Source organism: Haliotis cracherodii, unplaced genomic scaffold (genome assembly GCF_022045235.1).
Source record: "Haliotis cracherodii isolate W230 unplaced genomic scaffold, xgHalCrac1.p SCAF_12, whole genome shotgun sequence".
Classification (NCBI taxonomy): domain Eukaryota; kingdom Metazoa; phylum Mollusca; class Gastropoda; order Lepetellida; family Haliotidae; genus Haliotis; species Haliotis cracherodii.
The window spans coordinates 23,082,718-23,109,092 of NW_027266267.1; the positions used below are offsets into that span (position 1 = coordinate 23,082,718).

Genomic DNA, 26,375 nt, shown 5'->3' on the forward strand with positions numbered 1-26,375 from the left:
TTTGGGATATTCAGGCAAATGAAGGGTTTGAAAGCTTCATCTTTCGGTTTTACACTTCGTATCGTATGACGAACACTATCTTACTTCCTCATTTTCACAAACAATCGTGAGGTTTCCGGGTAAGGGTATAGGTCCCAAGCAAGCTAAGCTCTGCCTCGTATCCTCATTGCAAGACAGTAGTGATTCTGGATTAGAATTGGTGCCCGGCGGTATATGTTATATGTTAGAGTTGTCTTTATGGATCGGGATCAGCCTCGTTGATGGCCTGTCAACGCACCCCGACTGTGTGGGTCACAATGTCAATCACTATATTCTCTGGTTCCACCTCTATTATATAGCTGGAATATTGCTGAGTTTGGCGTTAAATAACAAACAACTAAATGAAGTGAGATATAGATCCTTAGATCCTTAGATGCTTGTCAAGCAAGACTGATCAATGTGATCAAAGTACTGAAGTATATATAGCAGGCGACAGCTTAACAGTAACAATTTACATACATGAGAGAGATTTGTGAATGATTGAATATGGTTTTACGCCGTTCAGCCTGGGACTCTTGCTCCCTCTACACGCGGGCCTAGACAGCAAATGTGACTTTTCCCAGGAAGCGCTGCCCAGTTAAACCCCCCTACAACTTTTCGGAGAATGTGACGACTCCACAACACTGAAGCTTTCTGCAGTACCCAGATTGTCAGAAGGGATGTATTCCCGGGTACTCTCCCAAATTCAGTCAAAAGAATGGGGCGGTGGGGGGGTTTGGGGTGTGTCCAAACCTAAGGCTCCCGAGAACAATGGGAAGTCGGATGACTTGGTACTTGGGATGCAAGCGTGACATTTCGAAAGCGAGGTCCGCATATCTGCCTTGTTTTTCTTCAATCTTGTCAATTACATTAGTGTCAAAAGGGACAGAAAATTCAATAATATAAATTATTTCATTGGATTTATCAAAAAGGACAAGGACAGGTTTGTTGGCCTGGATATGTTTGAAGCTGTATGCGGGCCTATTCCAAAGAATTTTGTATTTATCATTTTCCATGACACCCTCTTCACATATTCCGGGTCGTACCATGGATGGACCTCTGTGTCAAAACCACAAGCATGGCGAAGACGGAAATAAAATGATCGCGCCACCCCATCATGTCGCTAAAGATACTGTGTCTGTGCCAAAGCTGGGCATCCACTGACAATGTGTTGGACAGTCTCATTAAATTCAATACATAATCTACATTTCATATTCACATTTTGATAAAAAATCACACATTGACGGTTTAAAATTCGGGTTTGAAGAGACTGGTCCTGAACAGCAAACAAAAAGTCTTCTGTTTTACTTTTCAGGCCAGAGGACTTCATCCAAGTGAAGGACTATTAAGTGCAGGATTATATATATTTTTTTTATTATTATTATTATTATTATTATTATTATTATTATTATTATTGTATCGTTGTTTAATAATGACACGAACAACGCATACTGAAAATCAAAATAAGGAAATATTGTCAAGTTCTGTTTGATTGAACAATGCCAGTTGAGTTCAGGAAGGAAAATGTAATCGGGTTTCACCCACTTCACCCGCTATATAATAGGCAGAGATAAGCTTGTGTATCAGCGTCACTGATGTCTTGGTGTGACGATGTATGCGACAGATGTTACTGCGGTGCTTGTAGTTGCATGCTTCTTTGGTCTTCCACTGATGGGTATTGGGGGTAAGTACATTGGACAGTAAGTGTTGATGTTACCGCGGTGCTTGTAGTTGCATGCTCCTATGGTCTTCCACTGATGGGTATTTGGGGTAAGCACATTGGACAGTAAGTGTTGATGTTACCGCGGTGCTTGTAGTTGCATGCTCCTATGGTCTTCCACTGATGCGTATGGGGGGTAAGTACATTGGACAGTAAATGTTTGGATCAGGAAATGTTACTTCAGAAACATACATCTACCAGTCGTCGTTATTTCTTTTTGAGATCTCAACATAATGTACAACCTTTTTAAGGATGTTATTCAAATGTTAAAGGTATAAAAAAATTATCCGTATTTAAATAAGGATGAATCCATGAATACGATCTGCGATAGGGGGTTTAAGGCTGGTATATCCCGGATCTTCTCACAATTTTCACGGCGATAGTCACATCTCTCCCACTTTTGGATACGATCGTTCGGTCATTGCCTTTATCTGCGATACCCACTTACATCTCTAGGGAACAACTCACTAGACACTTCCCTCTCAAAAATGGCGTCGTCCAATTTACGACGTCATCAAGTTGCGAGTGCATGTTCGAAACTCCAGAAATGACGTCATGATAGAACAATTTCTTTCACGTTCTTTATTGATTGTTCTTTGCGATTTATCGCGTAGCAATCTTATATTTTGCCAGGCACTTTTATTTAGAATGCAAACACGCTATTGTTTGATTGATACTTTATCATATTATAGATTATATACTGTAAATATTCAGCCAGTATGTTACCTGAGCACAAGATTATATGGTGGGCAATGGTGAAAGCATTCGGTCCTACCGTCTAAATCTGCGTTCGATTCCATACTATGAGCTGTTCCCCGTCTGTATATTGCTAAGAGCGGCGTAACCTAACACTCACTAACTCCCTGATTGCAGCCATGTTTGATAAGTAACTGGACTAGGTGTTCTTTAATGCTGTATATATGTTGAAATAGTATCACGATGGTCACATGTGGTTAGGTCTTCAGCAACCCATGATTGCCGTAAAAGGCCACTATGCTTGTCGTAAGAGACGACTAACGGGATCGGGTGGTCAGACTCGCTGACTTGGTTGATTCATGTCATCGTATCCCAATTGCTTGGATCGATGCGCATGATATCAATCACTTGATTGTTTGGTCCAGACTCGATTATTTACAATAATCATACAGCTGGACTATTGCTGAGTGCGGCGTTAAACAACAAGCAAACAAACAAACATGTAGTTTTTATTTGCCCCGCGTTAGGTTTTATGCCGCGAACCGGAGGCGAGTGGTATGACACCTAAAGCAGAACGCACACAACCACATGTACCCCGAGTGATACTGCTAAGAGGAATATATCTTACTGACATGTTTTTATCTGTTATAAAAAAAAAAAAAATTCAAAATGGATAGAAAATAGCAGTTCGATTCAGCTGGAGTGAACTTGAGCTTTGTCGCGTGACGTTCATAGACTCGGAAAAAACGTGCAGGTTTTTGGTTCGAAGCGTTGTATAAGGCCTAATGATTTCTTCTCCCGCTCAGCAATCCACGTGCAGCCTGTGTTCTTCGTAGCGGGGTATACGAGATTTCTTCTCCCGCTCAGAAATGTATTTCCCCTCCCGGGTCCAAAATATTTTTTCAAGATCACGTGAACCAATCAGATCTCGTCATTCTGAGATGGAGATATGATTATGTATATGTCCAAAAAGTATTTGACATTGATCTTAATGTCATGCCAGCTACTGCCAATAGTGTGTGTGTGTGGGGGGGGACGGGTGGCCCAGTCGTCTAAGGCGTCTAAGGCGCCGCGATTGGCTGTGCAGAGTTGCGTCCCTTGGGCAGGCCAGAAACCTATGGTTGTGGGTTCGAATCCCGGTTCGCCCCGATTATGTTTCTAGGTTTGTCAGCACCATACCCGTGCTCGTGGGTTTCACCGAAGTGGTAAACGTCTGAGACCTGCATCACTTCGGGCTTTCCTCCCACATTAAGCTGACACGCCGCGATGTAACTGGAATACTGTTAAAAACGGCGTTAAACCCAACTCACTCACTCACTCACTACTGCCAATAGGACAGCAAGCGTTGACCCATTCTGATAACACTTCTTTAATATATCTCTGAAGCAATGGAGGACTGAAGGTGCCTCAATGAGTCTTTCATGATCATGAATTCATTTCCTTAGATTTTTGCTTGTTTGTTGTTTTTTGACCGCACTCAGCAATATGCAAGCTATGTAACAGCGGCCTGTTAATAATCTATTTTGGACCAGACAAACCAGTGATTGAAATATTAGTTAGTTGGTTGTTTGTTGTTTAACGCCGCAGTCGGCAATATTCCAGCTATTTGACAGCGGTCTGTAAATAATCGAGTCTGGACCAGACAATCCAGTGATTGACATCATGAGCATTAACATTGAAAATAAGCAAATTGGGATATAATTACATGCATCAACCAAGTCAGTGAGGCTCACAACCTGATCCCGCTAGTCAGCTCTTACGACAAGCATGAGTTACTGAAGACCAGTTCTAACCCAGCTCTCTACGAGCCCTTTTCTTAGACAGGCTCCTAAATCATTGCCGTTTCTACTTTACAGCAGCTACCACAAGCTTTGTGGTTGCCCCAAGCAACGGGAATGTCATAATGACCTGGAACCTTCCTGAAACTGACATCAGGGAGTTTACAGTATTTTACCATTCCTACCCGGCTATTGACATATTTCATGTGCAGAACAGTGGCATCAAGATAGTCAGCGATGACTACAAAAACAGGATTGGAAATATATCCTCAACCGGATCAGGAGTTTTTGGTTTTGAACTTTTAAATGTGAGCCCTTGGGATGACGCTGGTGCATACGGCTGTTACAAAGGGCCGCCGGACTCCGGGGGTGCAGACATTCCTGGGTGTGGACAAACCCTCATTGTTGTAGGTAGGTATTGAGTATCTGGATGGTTTGTTTATTGTCGCATTCAGGAACACAGGACCAAGCAAACCGGTGATTGATATTATGGGCAACGATTCACGCTCCCGAAATAAGACGACGCACCATCAACTATTTCACCGTGTCTGACCACCTGACCCTGATCATCTCGACCAGCGTAGGCTGCTGTAGACATACATGTATTGACGCCTCCGTGGTCTTGTGGTAGAGCGTCCGCCCGGAGAGCGGAGCGTCCGGTGTTCTATTCCCGACCTGATCCATTCAATCACCTTGACCAGCATAGGCTGCTGTAGACATACATGTACTGACGCCTCTGTGGTCTTGTGGTAGAGCGTCAGCCCGGAGAGCGGAAGGTCCGGGGCTTGATTTCCGGCCACGTCATACCAAAAGACGGCGCTCGGCATCAAGGGGCTAAAACAAGGACTGTTTGGCTCGGAGTCAGTATACTGTGTCTGAGTGGGGTATTCATGTTAAACTGCGTCATGGTATCTCAGTGAGATAGCACTATAAATCGGCATCAGTCCGGACTAGTACAAGCAGCCACACACATACATGTATGCACGTCGCTACATAAGTGCAATAATCTTGGACGTGACGTTAAACCCAATTTCACCTCATCTCACCTGTAGACATATTCGTCTGTCAATCCACAATCCCACCGGTTATTAGTACAATATTATCAATACAAGTGCCGACAATCCAGACCTAAAACCAATAATTTTACACCGATGACGCCTAGATATTACTCATTACCCATGTCACCTACCCAGTTCACTCATTAAGAGAGGTCATAGGTGTCCCAGTCGACTAAGGAACCGTTTAGAGTTGCGTACCTTAGACTTCCCACACACCTATGATTGTGGGTTCGAATCCCGGTTCGCCCTGGATATGTTTCTGGGTTTGTCAGCACCATATATATGATCGTGGGTTTCATCAACGTTGTAAACGTCTAAGACCTAAGAAGACTGATGAAGGAGTAAGCATATACACCGAAAAGTTGTGTTCCTCGTAATAGAGAAGTTAACATCCATATATTCTCTTCATAATGTGTATCCCTTCTAAATGCTTTTCAAAGACTTTTCCAAGACCAACATCTCTCACTCACTCATTATGGGGGCACGACTGGCGTCTAAGACACCGCGATTCGCCGTGCAGAGTTGGGTCATTTGGACACGCCAGATTGTGGGTTCGAATCCCGGTTTCGCCCCGATTATGTTCAAGGTTTCTCAGCAACATACCCGTGCTCGTGGGTTTTTGCGAAGTGGCCACTTCGGGCTTCCCTCCGACATTAAGCTGACACGCCATGATATAAATTGAATAATGTTAAAAGCGGCGTTAAAACCCAACACACTCACTCATAACATGAATGTATTATCTTCCTGTTGCAGATCTCATCCATGAACCATACCTCGTAGTCCCGGAATCTGTCACACGCAGTGCAGTTGCCATCCTACAATGCCTCATCGCCTTTCGCTGTCACCCGATAGGTGTCCAGCCCAAGGCGTCAGTGAGGTGGAGGAAGAACGGTGCGACACTGGAGAGAGGCCCGAACTACACCATGGCGGCTGTCACGGGCATGTGGGACTTGGAAGTGTATCACAGCAGTACCCTAAATGTCAATGCTGCTGGTCTGGATGACGATGGGGCACGATACTCCTGCCAGGTTGTCGTCGGAGATGTGATTCAGACAGACTGGAGTGAAGAGTATCGCCTTGGCGCGGAGTGTAAGTATTCATATTTGTCTTTTCTCGAACAATTTAACATATACAAACCTCCCATGGAATAATTCCACTCGCTAAAATGGCTATTTGATAGTGATACTTTGAGACAGGAAGGTCTTACCACACTGGTGTTGCAGTTTCAGAACAAGGGTCAAAGAACTACTCAGTGGCTGTGGATGGCGATGATGCCATATTGTCGTTCTGGAAGCCCAACATCAGTGACACGCTCTCCGTGTGGTCCCCAGAGGAGTCAGTTCTATTCACCATGGAATCGACAAACATTAAGATATGGTCGAGCTACAGGTCAAGAATGAAGATCAGTGCTGTCGTAACTCCCAGTAAAGCTGTCAGAGTTTTACTGCAGAATGTTACCCCGGCTGATGCGGGAAGGTACCTCTGTGGGAGAGGGGTCATCGACAGGGAGCTCATTGTACCCAACTGTGGAGTATTCTTGGTACTGCTGAGTGAGTATTAATAGAGTGAGTGAAGGGGTAGTGTCGTAGCATGATACAATAACGTAATCGTTTTATGTCGTGTCAGTCGAAGTGGCACAGGTCTCACACGCATCTGAGCAAGATCGTTGACAGACCATAATGAAAAATGGAGATTCGAAACCATGGCCATGAGATCCTGGCATGACGAAGGGACGCAACTCTGCACATATATTTGTGTCTTAAATAAATGTGTCTTAAATATCCATGCAACACTAGTTAGTAGAGTGTTGCGTCGCCCAAAGAGTCTAAGAATTGGTTCTAAATGAGATTCGCTCCCCTTATGGCTATTGACTTTTCATGCACATACGCGTTCTTGTGCCCTCGATCCCAAGGACAAACACCTGAGACGTGCATCATACGTCCTCGAAAAAAATCATCTTTCTCGCCCTGATAAAACTGAAATACTGTTCAAAGCAGCATCGTGTCTTCCTACAGGAAAAACATTATGTTAGATATGTCGACTTGCAAGATTTGTTTGTTTGTTGTGTAACGACGCACTCAGCAATATTCCAGCTTTATGACGGCGGTCTGTAAAGAATCGAGTCTGGGCCAGACAATCCAGTGATTGAAATTATGAGCAATTAGGATCGATGACATGCTTCAACCAAGTCAGCGAGCCTGACCACCCGATCTCGTTAGTCCCCTCTTACGACAAGCACAGTCGCCTTTTACGCAAAGCATGGGTTGCTGAAGACCTATTCTACCCTGGATCTTCACGGGTGCGACTTGCAAGAGATCATGATACTACCCAGTCTTCAGAACAATAATTTGTCTCATAGAAGTATATAGTTATTGGTTGATGTTGCAGGACAACCCGTGAGACCCGTTATTGTCCTACCCGCACAGCCGATGTCAGGACAGACTATCACAGTTACCTGTTCCACCTCGTCCCGCAGCCTCCCGCAAAGCCATCCCTTGGCGATGTCCTTCTGGTGGTTTAAAGACGGCGCTTTGTTGACTCAGGAGGGGAAGTATGGCGTACGTGAGTCGGCCCTCACTATCAGGAACGTCAACGCAGCGAATAGCGGAAACTACACTTGCCAAGCCAAGGAGGAAGATGGACTCGAGTCAGAACGTAGCGAGGCCGTGCTGATGGATGTTAAAAGTAGGTATCTGATGGTTGTTCGTCAGGATAGAATTTCTGGTGTCCCCCGCCGTGATATTGCTGGAATATTGCTAAAAACGGCGTAAAACCATACTCACTCATTCACTCAGTCGTCAGGATAGATGGCTATTTCGCATGGTTATTTCAGAATAAGGTATTGAATACTGGTTTGGATGGTGAGAAAATAGTCTGCTGTATTGTTAACTGCTGTGACAACTACACCGACAGTGGTGAAACGGTAGCTACAGCTGTCATTATGACGAACAGGGATGAAAGATATAGAAGGGTATACGTACTTGTACTAACTGGGGTTGCTTCATAGCGACGGTTGACACGTGGAATCCTAGCCCGCCGATTGGCTGTGAGTGAGTGAGTGAGTGAGTTGGGTTTAACGCCGCTTTTAACAGTATTCCAGTTATATCACGGCGTGTCAGCTTAATGTGGGAGGAAAGCCCGAAGTGATGCAGGTCTCAGACGTTTACCACTTCGGTGAAACCCACGAGCACGGGTATGGTGCTGACAAACCTAGAAACATAATCGGGGCGAACCGGGATTCGAACCCACAATCATAGGTTTCTAGCCTGTCCAAGGGACGCAACTCTGCACAGCGAATCGCGGCGCCTTAGACGACTGGGCCACCTTTTTCCCCCCGATTGGCTGTGAGCTGCATGGGTCTCCCTTGATTCTCCAGCACAGGTCACTGCACTGGGATAGCCTCGGTAGTCTTCCGGAAATCGCCATTGACCACACTACTTCAATCGTGACCAACTCGTGCTATTCCGGGACAAGCCGAATAGCGACTCGTGCCCCTCTCATGGCCATTTTTGCGACCGAGTTCCGTCTTAGCGCAAACGGGCATACCAAAAACAATTGTCACCTCGTTGCGTAATGGTTCACATATATTTCCCCAGATATTATATATATTTCAGATGCAATTAGAGGCACATCTGGTATGATTGTACATATTTGACTGTGTCTTGGGTAAATGTTCTGATGCAAGACATATGTAAAATCAAAAATTATTTATATAACACTCATCAATAAGGGGACGAGTCTTCTTGTAGGTTACGGAGTGGTGACGAATGTCAAAAGTAGTGTGCATTCGTCATCACCCGCCCCTTTCCGTAACCTACAAGAAGACTCGTCCCCCTATCCATGAATGTTATGTGCGAAAATACGACAAACCAATCAGAAGGCGCGTATGATTTCAAGTTCTTCGTCAAAGAATCCCTCAGAAATATTTATTTTATTTTACATATGTCTTGCATCTAAAAATACACCCAAGATAAGTTAAATCTGTTCAGTCATACTGTAAAAGTCCCGATGTGGTTTAAATAGCATCTGGAATATATATGATATATATGAATGTATACGTGAATCTCATGCAGCGAGTTGGTAATAAACTATGGCACAGGCAGTGGCCACGAGCAGGGCACGAGTCGCCATTCGGCTTGTCTTGGAATAACACGAGTTGTTCACGAATGTACTTTTTCAAAATTAAAACGGACTACCTTAACACATAATGTATTGGTGCAATATTGCAAGCAGAAGACTTTCAGCCAAGATCGTTGGTTCAATACCTAGATTTGCCTAGACAACGATCCTTGACTTTCATCCTAGATATATAGTACTTCTTATACGAAAGGGACCACGAATCGATGTCCCAGTTGTCCAAAGGCGTCAGAATTGACTTTAAAAATGTCATCTCTTAGTCGTGCCAGGATCGTTGGTTCAATACCTAGATTTTTATTGATAATTATCCTTGACTTGTGAGCACCATATACGCATTTGGTTTCCTAAAAGTTGTGAAGACGGATGACTTGAGTAACTGTTTATTTTATACCACATTAATCTGACACTGCGTGATATAACTGAATTACTCAAAGCGGAGCTGTTAAAACCGGAACTCATTCGTTATTGACAATATACCAGTATGCTACAGTGATATTTTTTAACTGTACACGCAAGCTGCTGTAGAAAGAATATGCCACATGTGCCCGTAGAATTATTATACTTGTGCGCTTGTTTCAGCACCTGGACATGAAGGCGGAGATGAAGCAAGCATCTCATCAAAAAATGGTACTTCCTTTCTTCCCTAATTAGTTATACAGGTTAGAACTGATCCCCACGACTGTCGTACGGGGAGATTTATTAGATAAGGAGGTCAGGAGTTTGACGATTGTATGCCATCGTACCCCCCAGACCTGCATCCTTGATCGAAATACTAATCACTGGTTTGTCTGGCCCAGATTCGAGTATTTACTGCCGCTGTCATATATTTATAGCTGGAATTGTGTGCAGCGTTAAACGGCAAACAAGTCACCAAATCCTTCCCTTTAGGTGCCAGAATTTAAGATGACCATAGTCGAGTTAGGTGTCCCAGTCGACTCGGTGCCGCAAATTGCTGTGCTGAGTTACGTCCCTTGGGCACGCCAGAAACCTATAATCGTGGTTTCGAATGGCACTCATCATGTTTCTGGGTTAGCAACACAATACCCGTGCTCAAGGGTCTTCTGAGACCTGCATCATTTGGGGTTGTTCTTCCGCATTTAGCTGACACGCCGGATACCCTGAAATATTGCTCACAGCGGAATTAAACCAAACTCACTCACTTACTCATGGTCATGTTGTAGGGTTTGATGTAAGATGTCCTGAATTAAGTGAGGAAGCATGACATTGTACCTGTATCCACTTGCTTGTTCTAATTCCATCAGGGGCACGGGTGGCCCAGTCGTCTTAGGCGCCGCGATTCGCTGTGCTGAGTTGCGTCCCTTGGGCACGCCAGAAACCTATGATTGTGGGTTCGAGTCCCGGTTCGCCAAATTATGTTTCTAGGTTTGTCAGCACCATACCCGTGCTCGTGGGTTTCACCGAAGTGGTAAACGTGTGAGACCTGCATCACTTCGGGCTTTCCTCCCACATTAAGCTGACACGCCGCGATATAACTGGAATACTGTTACAAGCGGCGTTAAACCTGAATCACTCACTCACTCTAATTCTAGCATGTGCACAAGAAGGAAGAATCTAGTTGTTCAAGAGGGACATGTTGGATACATGTATGCCCTGTGGGTACTCGAGATAAGGAAATGGGTCATCGTGATCAAGTAGTTTCAAACCCCACCCGCCATGAAGCATGTCATTTAGAACTATTGTTTGAAAGCTACATTCTATACAACTACTTCACATTCAGCGGCTTTGTGTATCGAGGTATTTTTGTAACCATTATTGTCGTGGATGTGCGGTTATTTAACGAGGTTCACTTGCTACATTTTGTTCTAGATCTGTTACTGGACTTCCGTCCGTGGCTGAATCAATGACATGTATAACTGATGACAAGACCCGCGAAGATCCGGGGTAGAATAGGTCTTCAGCAACCAAGCAACCCGTAAAAGGCGGCTATGCTTGTCGTAAGAGGCGACTAACGGGATCGGGTGGTCAGGCTCGCTGACTTGGTTGATTATACAAGTCATTGATCCCAATGTCATTCACTGGATAGTCAGGTCCAGACTCGATTATTTACAGACCGCCGTCATATAGTTGGAATATTGCTGAGTGCGGCGTTAAACAACAAACAAACAAACTTGTAGATAAATGAATTACATCGAAGGCGCTAAAGCGGCGTAATAGTACATTCACTAACTCAGTATGGCAACGTGAGCGTTGATCCCGTGTTTCGTATGAAATGACATATCCTTGTCGCAAGCTAAATTATGTTTGTTTCTTTAATGCCACGATCAGCAATGTTTAAGCAACCTGACGTTGACCTGTTAATGATACGGGGTAGAATAGGTCTTCAGAAACCCATGCTTGCCGTAAGAGGCGACTAACAGGATCGGGTGGTTGATGCATGTCATTGATTCCAATTGTGTGGATCGATGCCCATGATATGAATCACTGGATTGTCTGGTCCAGATTCGATTATTTACACACCGCCGTCTTATAGCTGGTATATTGCTGAGTGCGGCGTTAAACAACAAACAAACAAAACAAAAAGTTTTGTACGTTGGTACCAGTTCTATCACGCAATACCTATGGAAAGGATACAATAATGACGACTGTGTAATAGTACACAACGAAAGGAGCATCAAGAAAACATCATTTTATTTCATGTCATATGCACGCCCTTTATATTGTAGGTGGTAATGCTGGCACGATATCAATTGTCGTCTTTGCTGTAGTTGCCGCGTTGGCCTTGTCGTTACTGCCATCGTCCTGCAATTGAGAAAACAACGTGAGTGCCTAGTTTTTTTCCTTATGGCCTACCACCTTATACTGATACGATTTTCCTATTATTTTGTAACATACATTCTAGTGGGATTTTGTAAATACTTTTTTGTGATTGGTAGGTCAAACGGAGGTTTCAAATCACAATTCCATGTTTTGATTGTAGCAGCTGATATAATGTCTGTTGTAATGTGTGTTTGTTTTAATTTAAAAGGTTTTAATTACATTTTGTTTACTAGAGTATGGTTTCTGTACCATGAAACTAGGACAATTTTAATTTCACAAACGTATAACATGGTTCCAATAAAGGGGAACATTATGATGGAAACTAATATCATGATATTGTGAAAGCAAAGTAGTCATTAAGGTTTATTTTATTCAATTACAAACCAAAATATAAACATTAGATGTAACATCTTCCCATTTCTTCTTTAGATCAACGACGTCCAGTTGCAGCCAGGTCACGTGTGTATGAGCCTGATGAGGCAATGTCTGATGAACATTACAGCCAAATCGAATGTAGAAAAATAGAATGAAAGAACAATTAAAAATAATCCTTGTGAATCCTTTCCTATAATGACGAAACCACATGCTCGGCCCATACCCCGCAGATGTCCACATATTACGCTTGCTTTTTGTTTATTTGTTTGTTTGTTGTTCAACGCCGCACTCGCAATATTCTCAGCGCTCTGTAAGTAATCGAGCTGGACCAGACAATCCGCTAATTGACAACATCAGCATCGATCTTCGCAATTGGGATACGACGAAATGCATCAACCAAGTCTGCGAGCCTGACCACCAGATCCCGTTGGTCGCCTCTAACGACAAGCACAGTCGCCTCTTACAAGTATGGGTTGCTGAAGACCAGTTCTAACCCGTACCTTCACGCGTGCATTGTGCTGGTAAATAGATTGTATAATGTGATGGTATGTACATAGAAACCTTTGACCATGGGAACTGGGGGTTGGGACAGATTTTCAGCAAGCTGCTTATAATTATCGTCAAAAAGGACTGTTTGGATTGGTGGTCAGGCTCGGTGATTTGGTGGATTGCGTGTCAACGAGCTCTGACATCTCGAGTCGTTGCTCTTCACTGGATTGTGTGGTCTGCCCACGTTTATTTACAAGTCGCCGTCACTCAGATGGAATATTACTGGAAACACCTTAGCGGCCAGACATTCGTTCGTTTTATTATGTTTACAGCTATATATGACGCCATGCTTCAGATATGTTCATATTTTGCATTTTTGTGAATGTTTTCAAAATCTATGGTTTATTAAAGAATAAATACTTTTTAGAATGGAATTATAAATTTGTTCATCCTCGTCATTCTTGGGACTCGTTAAGATCCAGGGAAGAATAGGTCTTCAGCAACCCATGCTTGTCGTAAAAGGCGACTATGCTTGTCGTTAGAGGCGACAAACGGGATTGGGTGGTCAGACTCACTGACTTAGTTGATGCATGTTATCGTATCCAAATTGCGTGGATCGATGCTCATGATGTCAATCACTAGATTGTCTGGTCCAGACTCGATTATTTATTGACCGCAGTCATACAGCAGGAATACTGCTGAATGCGACGTTAAACAACAAATAAATAAAATAAGTAAATGACGTCATAGAACAGAAGAGATGTGTCCTTCCCAAGCATCTGTCTATAGCATTTGCTGGCATTTGCCCTTTGGAATTGAAACCATTCCGTGGTCTGAAAAGGATGACATGTGGTATCCAGTATGTTATTGTTATAAGGTCAAAATGCGTCTCAAAAACATTAGAAAATGGTTACAAATAAAACCGTTTATAGCTCCAATGATTAGTTGCATTAGATATACAAAGTTTGTGACAGAACTTTCAGATCAAAAGGAATTAATAGATAAAAGTCATTTCACATTTATCACAAGAGTATTCTGGACATTGCATTTTGAGAAAACTTTTAGTTCGAAAGGAATTAATAGATAAAAGACATTTCACATTTATCACAAGAGTATTCTGGACATTTCATATTTATCATTGGATTGGTTCCATGTTATCGTCGATTAGTTAATGAAACAAGCAGAGAGGTAAGACACATTTCATTTGTAGCATCCGGATTGAGTCACAAAATCGATAGAGAGATGATCTGGCACGTAGGCTTCGGTATTATTCCGATTACGACAAACATGAATTCACGGTCAGATCTAACTTTTAACCATTGAAAATGAGGTATTGTGACATGTGACAAAGACAGGCAAGGCCCGAACACTTTAAAAAATACCTTCAACATTAGGAGAGGAGAGTGCGGTCTGCAATCGATCAAGTCGAATCCCGATCGATCTAGTTCCCCCCAGTTAGTGACGAGCCTGGCCGGTCTAATCCTGTCATGTATTGATAGACGGACTGAGAGAAAATAAATCAATCTGAATATAAAACTGGTGTTGCGTTTCTTTATTATGCGATAACTACTGATAGAGACAACTAGGAGTAAGCGTCGTTAGACCAATTACTCCTTGACGGAGCTGAGCCGATGCAGACAAGGCGAGTTGCAAAGTCATGGCGTAACTGACCATGATGACCAGGAACGTCAATACTTTCAATAACTGTAGTAGGGTCGCACTTGGCGCCCGAAAGCAGTTTCGACATTATGATGTAGCTGTTTTCAAGGTGATCCAGTGAGGCCTTTGGTTGGTTGGTTGGTTTGTTGTTTAACGCCGCACTCAGCAATATTCCAGCTATATGACGGCGGTCTGTGAATAATCGAGTCTGGACCAGACAATCCAGTGAATAATATCATGAGCATCGACCCACGCAATTTGGATCGATGACATGCATCAACCAAGTCAGCGAATCTGACCACCCGATCCCATTAGTCGCCTTTTACGACAAGCATAGTCACCTTTAACGGCAAGCATGGGTTGCTGAAGACCTATTCTACCCCGGAATATTCACGGGTTAGTGAGGCCTTTGAATAGCAGAGTGAGTGAGTGAGTGAGTTGGGTTTAACGCCGCTTTTAACAGTATTCCAGTTTTATCACGACATGTCAGCTTAATGTTTGAGGAAAGCCCGAAGTGATGCAGGTCTCATACGTTTCCCACTTCGGTGAAACCCACGAGCACAGGTATGGTGCTGACAAACCTAAAAACATAATTTGGCGAACGGGGATTCCAACCCGCCATCGTAGGTTTCCGGCGTGCCCAAGGGACGCAAATCGCGGCGCATTAGACGACTGGGTCACCCCGGCCCCCTTCAGAGATAGGTGATGACCGCGTTTCGTTACAAGAATGCCAAGATAACTGAATATATTCACCTCATCTATCCATCTAAATTGGAAAGAAAGAAATACCTGAGAATTCATATCATATGTTATATCTGTCTATCTGTGCATAGAAATACAACTTAATGGCAGCCTCTGCGCCAAGCTGTACGATTAGAGCGATGACCTTCATTCACCCTTCAGATTCGACTTATGGCGTCTACATTTCTCAGTTTCTCAGCCGCTTTCTTTCAAATTGCACGGAAAGACACATTTTGCTTCGGGCAACACTTTGCAATTAAGATTTTAACATTTAGGGACCAGTGAAGCAAGTAGAAGTTTATTATAGACATTCAGAGGAATTTGCTGAATAAGAAGCGTGGCTTGTGACCATGATGCAGGATGCCATCCCAGAACCTTTTACCCTGGCACATTGATTGGTACTGGCACTTGTACAGTAAACTATGGTTATAACGAACACGCTTATACCGAACTGACGGATATAACGAACTAACTTTTTAGTCCCGACTGTTTGCTGTAGTTATGCTGTATATATGCTTATAACGAATTACGGTTATAACGAGCTAAAATTAGTAGTCCCTTTGAGTTCGTTACAACCGTAGTTTACTGTATTTTTTATTGTATTTTTTATTGAAAGTGTGTGAGAGGCGGATGCCACAATTCTTATACATTTTTTCACCTGCAAGGATGAAGATCTTTTCACAATTTCATTCACTGCGTGTGACGTCTTGTGTACACTGACAGCCACTTGTATCATTCGTGACCAACTCGTGTTATTCCGGGACAAGCCGAATAGCGACTCGTGCCCCTCTCATGGCCAATTTTGCGACCGGGTTCCGTCTTACAGCAAACGGGCATACCTAAAACAATTGTCAACTCGTTGAGTAATGGTTCACATATATTTCCCCATCTATCATATATATTTCAGATGCAATTTAAAGCACATCGGGACATGCGGAATTATACAGTATGATTGAACACATTTAACTGTGTCTTGGGTATATTTTTAGATGCAAGACATATGTTATATCAAAAATTGTTTCTGAGGGATTCTTTGACGAAGAACTTGAAATCATACGCGCATTCTGATTGGTTTGTCGTATTTTCGCACATAACATTCATCGATAGGGGGGACGAGTCCTCTTGCAGGTTACGGAAAGGGGCGAGTGGTGACGAATGCCACCTGTATCGCGGAAAGAAGTAGTTCCTCAATAGTGAGTGAGTGAGTAAGGTGTTACGCCGCTTTTAGCAATATTCCAGCAATATCACGGCGGGGGACACCAGAAAGTTCCTCAATAGGAGAGGTTATATGAGTGTATGTATGCTCGTAGTGATATATTTTGTAGTTTGTTTACAAAACATCCACATGTACGTATTCCAGAAATGCCATCTTTAGATGAGAAGGCCAGTTAGGATCTACCTCAGTCAGTCACAATGACAGCGCGCCGTAATACATTTTATACATTAAATACAAGACGTCAAAATGGCCGACACGAGAAACGTGACGGGAGAGATTCGGAAGTTGTTTTTGAATGTGGCTATTACAAGTTTTAGTTATCATTAATCAAATAGCCGATCATTGAGGTGATTATAAACCTACGCCATAAGGTACTCAAGTAAATAATGTTTATTCGTTGTCGGATAATGTTAATTTACTCTGTGCTACTTTACAGCATACAATTTTGAGTTAATGTTCTTTACAAGTTCAGACCACCTCCGTGGTCTAGTGGTAGAGCGTCTGCCCGGAGAGCGGAAGGTCCGGGGTTCGATCCCCGGCCGGGTCATACCAAAAGACGTTAAAAGATGGTACTTGTTGTTACCCTGTCTGGCGATCGGCATTAAGGGGCTAAAACAAGGACTGGTCGGCTCGGAGTCAGTATACTGTGTCTGAGTGGGGTATTCATGTTAAACTGCGGCATGGTATCTCGGTGGTCTAGCACTATAAATCGGCATCAGTCCGGACTAGTACAAGCAGCCACACACACACATACACGCTATATAAGTGCAATAATCTAGGACGCGACGTTAAACCCAATTTCACCTCACCTCTTTACAAGTTCTCTTCGTATCACGTGAATCATTTGCAATCAGCCTTTCTTGAAACCAACTTTGGCGATTGCTGTTATATATTATCGTGGTTTTTTTAAAGGGGCGTATTAATAAATGATTATACAAACAGCACGTTTGCAACGCTATTAACATAACAAATACAGGCATGTATGACTGCTCTACGTGCACCAGGGGCAAAGGGGTAACCTTGCTGGAATATTGCTAAAAGTAACGTAAAACCATTCTCACTCACCCTACGCGTACCCTTAAATTTCAGTAAACACTGTAAATTCCGTTGTCGAAGAAAGAAAAATGTTCAGTTCACTTGTTGTTGCCCTGCCTGACGCTCGGCATTAAGGCGCTGAAACAGGTCGGCTCGGAGACAGTGTGCCTGAGTGGGGTATTCATGTAAAACTGCGGCATGGTATCTCAGTGGGCTAGCACTTTAAACTCGGCATTAGTCCGGACTAGTACAAGCAGCCACCAATATGTGCCTGCACGTCGCTATATATAAGTGCCATAATACTTGCCGTATGAAATAAGTGAGTGAGTGAGTGAGTATGGTTTTTACGCCGCTTTTAGCAATATTCCAGCAATATCACGGCGGGGGACACCAGAAATGGGCTTCACACATTTCACCAATGTCGGGAATCGAACCCAGATCTTCGGCGTGACGAGCGAACGCTTTAACCACTAGGCTACCCGACCACCCCGTTTTGTAGTAAGAAGCGACTAACGGGATCGGGTGGTCAGGCTCGCTGACTTGGTTGATGCATGTCATCGTATCCCAATTGCGTGCATCGATGCTCATGATGTAAATCAGTGGATTGTCTGGCCCAGACTCGGTTATTTACAGACCGCCGTCATATGGCTTGAATATTGCTGAGTGCGGCGTAAAACAAAAAACCCAACAACCAATCCCGTGGATCGATGCTCATGACATCAATCACTGGATTCTCTGTTCCAGACACGAATATTCACAGACCGCCGTCAAATAGCTTGAATATTGCTGAGTGCGTCGTTACACAACACACAAACAAAAAAAACAGCAAGGCGAAAAAAACTGGATTTGACCCCAGAGTTAGAAGCGTTATCAAACAAAACAGTATCCAAAACACTGACACTTAAGGCCTAAAATACAACCCGTTGTGGGATACTCATTGGCATGAAACATGCTGAGTTTGTGATAATAGCAGAAATATATTATTAATGCGCAGACTTTGCCCTTAAAAATTCAATTATTTAAAATTCAGTACTTTTTACACGATAGCATCACGGAGAATAAAGGAGGCGATATAAATATTTGATATTGTCATGTGCATCACGCAATCAATAACATGAAATATATGTGACCATACCAGGAGGCGTGGTAGGTCACACATTCATGATTGAAGTCGGTGGCTGACACGCTCATGTAAAAGAGCATCCCCTCATATTGTGAGTGAGTGAGTGAGCGCCGCTTTTAGCAATATTCCACAATTACAATATATCACAATTTGTACCCATGTCGGGAATGGATCGAACCCGGGACGTCGGCGTGACAAGCGAACGCTTTAACCAAGAAGCTACATGACCGTTTCCCGCTCACGTTGTGAAATTGTTCCCTTGTATAAATTTTTCTCAAACTCTCCCGGGATATGAAATCGAAGTGAGTGAGTGGGTGAGTATGGTTTCACGATGCTTGTAGCAATATTCCAGCAAAATCATGGCCGGGGACACCAGAAATGGGCTTCACACGGTGTACCCATGTCGGGAATCGAACCCGGGACTTCGGCCTGACGAGCGAACGCCTTAACCAAGAAGCTACCCGACAGCCCCCGGTCATGTTGTGAAATTGTTCCCTTGTACAAATTTTCTCAAACTCTCCCGGGGCATGAAATCGAAACACGCAGCCGGAAGTGCAAACTAATTCTCCCCAACTGCGAAATTGATAGGGCTCTACAAACACGGAAACATGTCCCTGTGTATCAGCTACGAAACATTTATTTCCTGTTTAAATGTTTTCAGTCGACATTCCATAAACGTGAACGGAGATTATTCAGCGACCAGGCTAGTGCGTGTGTTGCTTTCAACAATATTCACATAATACAGTAAACTACGGTTATAACGAACACAAAGGGACCACTAATTATAATTCGGTATAACCGTAGTTCGTTATAAGCAAATGTACGGAATATTCACAGCAAATGGAAAGGACCCCCAAAATAGTTCGTTCGTTATAAGCGTGTTCGTTATAAACGTAGTTTACTGTATATGGTATGGTGGAGGAAACACAATGAGCATTTTATTTATTAATTAGTACATATGTGGATGTTATTCTAATACAACTGAACATAAACCATCATCTCTGAAGGGGCGGTCGGGTAGCCCAGTGGCTAGGCGTTCGCTCGTCACGCCGAAGATCCGGGTTCGATTCCCCACATGGGTACAATGTGTGCAGCCCATTTCTGGTGTCCCCGCCGTGATGTTGCAGGAATATTGCTAAAAGGGTCGTAAAACCATATTCACTCACTCACTCATCCCTTGAATGAGTTAGTTGGGTTTAACGCCGCTTTTAACAGTATTCCAGTTATATCACGGCGTGTCAGCTTAATGTGGGAGGAAAGCCCGAAGTGATGCAGGTCTCAGACGTTTACCACTTCGGTGAAACCCACGAGCACGGGTATGGTGCTGACAAACCTAGAAACATAATCTGGGCGAACCGGGATTCGAACCCACGATCATAGGTTTCTGGCGTGCCCAAGGGACGCAACTCTGCACAGCGAATCGCGGCGCCTTAGACAACTGGGCCACCCGTGCCCCCTCATCCCTTGAAAGCGTTGATACAACAATATAAGACAATAGTGCTGTGAGTAACATTGTCTGTACCCTTTCATTTATGAATAAGAGATGGCTTAATTTCCATGTATTTTTAATCACTGTTTTCTTTTTTAAAATAGGGGTGGAGGGGTACAATACGGGGGATCGAGACGTCTTAAGCACCGCTCTTCGCTGTGCAAAGTTGCGTTCGTCCCTTGATATGTGCAAGAAACCTATGATCGTGGGTTCGAATCCCGGTTCACCCCGATTATGTTTCTAGGTTTGTCAGCACCATACCCATGCTCGTGGGTTTCACCAATGTAGTAAACGTCTAAGACCTGCATCACTTCGGGCTTTTCTCCCACATTAAGCTGATACGCCGTGATATCACTGGAATAATGTTAAAAGCGGCGTTAAACCCAACTGACTGACTGACGCACGCACGCAGGCACTCACTCACTCACTCATTCGAATCCCGGTTTGCCACAATTAAACTTTTAGGTTTGTCAGAGCCATACCCGTCTCGTGAGTTTCACCAATGTGATAAACGTCTGAGACCTTTCGCTTCACATATCCAGTTTCAAGAGCAAAAGAGGTTACCAGTACCCAATGCTCACCGCAAGAGTCAACTAATGACGATCTATTGATTGCAGTGCGTGACCTAGCCTATTTCAAGCAAGGGTATTCATAATATCAATTTGTCGTTTTATTTGTTTTTTTATACGTGCTTCTGAGAAAAAGTTAAAGCTTCCGGAAAACTGAAAAAAATGCATCTTCATCTATCAGAACGCGGAAACATTAACTTTTGTTCGCCCGTGTTGACTTATTTGCCACCGTCTATTTCAAGCTGATACACTGTCAGATTTGTAATAGGAGTCTGCAGTTGTCAACGTGTACACTTGATGATGAGATGTATCCAGAGTCTTGTCTTCATCCTGCACCTGCTCTGTGTAGACGGAGAGATAAAACCCGGAGACGCTTCGGGAAGTTGCGAAAGCATACACCCGAAAATTTATTTAATTATTTTTTTCAGTAATTTTATGAAATAATCCGCACATTTCACGTCAGTCAACACTGCCACCAACACTGCCACCACCACCAACACTGCAACCGACAATGCCACCAACACTGCCACCAACACTGCCACCAACACTGCCACCACCACCAACACTGCAACCGACAATGCCACCAACACTGCCACCAACACTGCCACCAACACTGCCACCAACACGACCACTGCCAACCAACACTGTCACCAACACTACCATTTACACTGCCTCCAACACGACCACTGCCACCAACAATGCCATAAGCACTGCCATCAAAACTACCACCGACACTGTCACTGCCACCAGCACTGTCACCAACACTGTCACCAACACTGCCACCAGCACTGTCACCAACACTGTCACCAACACTGTCACCAAGACTGCCACAGCACTGTCACCAACACTGCCACAGCACTGTCACCAGCACTGCCACCAACACTGTCACCAACACCGCCAGGCACTGTCACCAACACTGCCACCAGCACTGTCACCAACACTGCCACAGCACTGTCACCAACACTGTCACCAACACTGCCACCAGCACTGTCACGAGCACTGTCACCAACACTGTCACCAACACTGTCACCAGCACTGCCACCAGCACTGTCACCAACACTGCCACAGCACTGTCACCAACACTGCCACAACACTGTCACTAACACTGTCACCAGCACTGTCACCAGCACTGCCACCAACATTGTCACCAACACTGCAACTGCCACCAACAATGCAACCAACCCCTGCCACGAACACTGCAACCGCCACCAACACTGCAACACGACCACTGCCATCAAAACTACCACCGACACTGTCACTGCCACCAGCACTGTCACCAACACTGCCACAACACTGCCACCAACACTGTCACCAACACTGCAACTGCCACCAACAATGCAACCAACCCCTGCCACGAACACTGCAACCGCCACCAGCACTGCAACCAACACTGCCATCAACAACACCACCGACACTGGCACCACAACTGCTATCAACACTACAACTAGCATTGCCACTGCCAAAACACTGCCATCAACACTACCACCAACAATGTCACCAGCACTGCTAACAACACTGCCACTGCCATCAACTCTGTCACCAACACCGCAACTGCCACCAACACTGTAACTAACACTGCCATCAACACTGCAACCAACAGTCCCACCACTACCACCAACACTGCAATCAACACCACCGCCAACACTTCCACCAACACTGCCAAAGAACATTGCCATCAACAACACCATAAACACTGACACTGCCACAAACACTGTCACCAACACTGCCAACGCCACGAGCAAAGCAACCGACTCCTTCCACCATCACTGCAACTGCCACCAACACTGCATCCCACACTGCCATCAACAACACCACCAACACTGCCACTAACACTGCCACCAGCACTGCCACCAACACTGCCACTAACACTGCCACTGTCATCAACATTGCCACCAACTCTGCCATCAACACTGCCATCAAAACTGCCACCAACGCTGCCATCAACACTGCCATCAACAACACCACCAACACTGCCACTGCCACCAACACTGCCACTAACACTGCCATTGCCATCAACACTACCACCAACTCTGCCACCAACACTCCTACTGCCACCAACTCTGCCACCAACACTTCTACTGCCACCAATCCTGCAATCAACACTGCCACCAACTCTGCCACCAACACTTCTACTGCCACCATTTCAGCAACCAACACTACCACCAACTCTGCCACGGACACTTCTACTGCCACCAATTCTGCCACCATACTGCCACTAACACTGCCACTGCCATCAACATTGCCACCAACTCTGCCATCAACACTGCCATCAAAACTGCCACCAACACTGCCATCAACACTGCCATCAACAACACCACCAACACTGCCACCAACTCTGCCACCATACTGCCACTAACGCTGCCACTGCCATCAACATTGCCACCAACTCTGCCACCAACACTGCCATCAAAACTGCCACCAACACTGCCATCAACACTGCCATCAAAACTGCCACCAACTCTGCCCCCAACACTGCCATCAAAACTGCCACCAACACTGCCATCAACACTGCCATCAACAACACCAACAACACTGCCACCAGCACTGCCACCAACACTGCCACTAACACTGCCACTGCCATCAACATTGCCACCAACACTGCCATCAACACTGCCATCAATAACACCAGAAACAATGTCACCAGCACTGCCAACAACACTGCCAACAACACTGCCAACAACACTGCCAACAACACTGCCACTGCCATCAACACTACCACCAACTCTGCCACCAACACTTCTACTGCCACCAATTCTGCCACCAACACTGCCACCAAATCTGCCAACAACACTTCTACTGCCACCAATTCTGCCACCAACACTGCCACCAACTCTGCCACCAATACTTCTACTGCCACCAATTCTGCAACCAACACTGCCACCGCAACCAACACTGCAAACAACACGGCCATCAACAACACCATCAACGCTGTCATTGCCACAAACACTACCACCAACACTGCCAACGTGCGTTTCTGTGGACTACTGCCTCGTATCACAATTGCGAATTGCACTACCTCCAAAACTAACGGGCGCCAGGGATGAGCAGGATACACTAACCTTTTCGCGATTATGTTTGTTTTACGCCGCACTCAGATATCTTCCAACAATATGACGGCGGTTTGTACATGTACATGTAGGTAATCGAGTTTGCACCAGACAATCCAGTAAATGACATCCAAAGCATCGATCTTCAGAATTTGGATACGATAACTTTCATCAACCAAGTCATCGATTTTGACCACCCGATCCCTTTAGTCGCCTCTTGGTTCCTATAAATTAATTTTAACCCATGTCTCTACGGGCTTCACATAATAAGTCATATATACTAGTTTTTGATTATTCTTGTCTGAAAATAGTTGAAATACTGCCCATCTGAGTTTCAATTATAAAACACATTCTCGCAATCTTAATACTAGGCCGTAGTCCCCAGAAACGTATGTTTCTGCGACCAACATTTACAATACACTACAGGTCTACCTCAAACGACCAAGAACCTGATTATCCACTTTGTTGGAAAGTACCTCATCCAAAGCACAGAGACATATAAATATCCCGATTCTGAATTAGAGTTGATGTATATATAGTGATACATCTTCTGAATGTTTAGGCAGAATAGATGCTAAGCATCTCGTGCTTCGAACTAAACAAATGACTACATGGTTACAGCTCGTGATAGCGGATCTTTGAAAATGACGTGATCAAGATTGGAATATGCACAGGCTGCAACGATAAATCAGGGAAATTGTTGATTGTGTGTAAAAGAATAATAGCTCGTGTGTATCGTGAGTTTGTATCCTGTGTAAATTATGTCAATAGGCTCTTTTTTATATACATGTAAGTAATTGTGGGCTATTCTATACCAAAGTGTCTTACATCTTGTATCGATTTGCAGATGCACACACCATCGCGCGTGCGGGAGACAACGTGACGCTGTCCTGCAATGTGTCTCGTTCTGACAAAGGGGCGTCACAATGTAAACTTTACGAACAACGTACCAAGAGAACCTGTTGCAAAACGAGAGTTCGCAGCTGTGCTTTCTACAATGTCACACACTGCGAGAGTGGTCTTTACATGTGTAACGTTGGTCTTGGAGACCTCACACCCTACAGGGAACTTGGATGTTGGCAAACACTGGTCGTCATAGGTACTTACGTGTACAATAAATACCCCTTTTTTAGTAAAAAAATCACCTAGTCTCTTCTCAACTGGCCCAGCCCTCATCTGACTCCTCGTTACCTTTACACATTAAGTCATTTCTGTGTGAACAAATCAGCAGCTGTACATTTGAACTAAACAAGCGCTCATTATTCATCTGATGAAGATAGCCGTGAAAATCCGGGGTAGAATAGGTCTTCAGCAACCCATGCTTGCCAAAAAAGGCATCCATGCTTGTCGTAAGAGGCGACTAACGGGATCGGGTGGTAAGGCTCGCTGACTTGGTTGCTGCATGTCATGGTATCCTAATTGCGGGGATCGATGTTCATGATGTTAATCACTGGATTGTCTGGTGCAGACTCGATAATTTACAGGCCGCCGTCATATAGGTGCTATATTGCCGAGTGTGGCTTTAAACAAAAACAACCACATACCATCTGATGAAGAGATAAACAGTCCACATGAAAAGTCGTTACATAAAAATAAAGAAGTTGTAATCTACATGTTTCATGCATAACGTTTTAGTGATTAATAACAGATATCAACACTTTATATATAGACCCTGAAATAGTAATTCCAACAATGTATAAGGAGAAGAGATTAATTTAGAAGCGTATGTAATTTTGTTTTTAATAATGATTGTGCCCTGATCCTTTAATTTATCAATTTCAGAGGATGTACAAGACCCATACATATTGGTCACAGCCGAGGATGGAGATAGTGTCAACTTGACCTGTTGCTCCATATCAGTGAGTGAGCCTGCAGATTACAACCTATCGGTGGATTTTACCTGGAAGAGGAACACTACCCAGCTCGTGTCAATAACACACGGTGTCAGCACATGGCGATGGAGCAGGTACCACACCAGCACCATCACCATCAGTGGTGTCACAGGGGATGACGAAGGAGACAGATATACGTGTCACGTGGGAGTTAAGGGTTTACCGTCAGAAGCGTGGAGTCAGGAATACATGCTGCAAAGCAGTAAGTGTGTTTGTTTGTTTGTTTGGCGCACTCAACAATAACCCAACTATATGACGGTGGTCTGCAAATATTCGCGTCTGAACCAGACAATCCAGTAACCAGACAATCCAGTAACTGACATCATGAGCATTGATCCACGCAATTGGGATACAATAACATGCATTAACCAAGTCATCGAGCCTAATCACCCGATCCCGTTAGTCGCCTCTTACGACAAGCATAGTCGCCTTTTACGGCAAGCATGGGTTGCTGAAGACCTATTCGTCACAGGTCTTCACAGGTCAGAAAGTAGTAGGAAAGAATGATGCGAACGGACTTTGATTACATGGTTACAAATACTTAACGCTTAATCT

General features: G+C 44.2%; 2 protein-coding genes and 1 pseudogene across 2 annotated transcripts; 2 read left to right on the forward strand and 1 right to left on the reverse strand.

The window, feature by feature from the left end:
* Positions 1-1,616: 1,616 nt before the first annotated feature.
* On the forward strand, positions 1,617-13,470 carry LOC139457664 (sialoadhesin-like; annotated as a pseudogene).
* Positions 13,471-21,392: 7,922 nt separating this feature from the next.
* LOC139457193 (uncharacterized) lies at positions 21,393-22,450 on the forward strand. The gene is made up of 2 exons (XM_071238611.1): positions 21,393-21,741; positions 21,783-22,450. The coding sequence occupies exons 1-2, from the start codon at positions 21,393-21,395 to the stop codon at positions 22,448-22,450; spliced, it is 1,017 nt and encodes a 338-aa protein (XP_071094712.1).
* A 614-nt stretch (positions 22,451-23,064) lies between these two features.
* LOC139457194 (keratin, type I cytoskeletal 9-like) lies at positions 23,065-24,788 on the reverse strand. Its single transcript, XM_071238612.1, has 2 exons — positions 24,757-24,788; positions 23,065-23,773 (listed from the first exon to the last, which is right to left on the reverse strand). The coding sequence occupies exons 1-2, from the start codon at positions 24,786-24,788 to the stop codon at positions 23,065-23,067; spliced, it is 741 nt and encodes a 246-aa protein (XP_071094713.1).
* Between the last annotated feature and the right edge of the window lie 1,587 nt (positions 24,789-26,375).

Bases quoted from the DNA above. Each gene is read 5' to 3' on its own strand.
- LOC139457193 (XM_071238611.1), top strand. From the start codon at position 21,393: ATGCCACCAACACTGCCACCAACACTGCCACCAACACTGCCACCACCA. The intron at 21,742-21,782 runs GTCACCAGCACT...CAACACCGCCAG, and splicing joins ACCAACACTGCCACAGCACT to GCACTGTCACCAACACTGCC.
- LOC139457194 (XM_071238612.1), bottom strand. From the start codon at position 24,788: ATGGTGTGTGCATCTGCAAATCGATACAAGAT. The intron at 23,774-24,756 runs GTAAGACACTTT...TGTTGTTTGCAG, and splicing joins TCTGCAAATCGATACAAGAT to TGTTGGTTGCGGTGGCAGTG.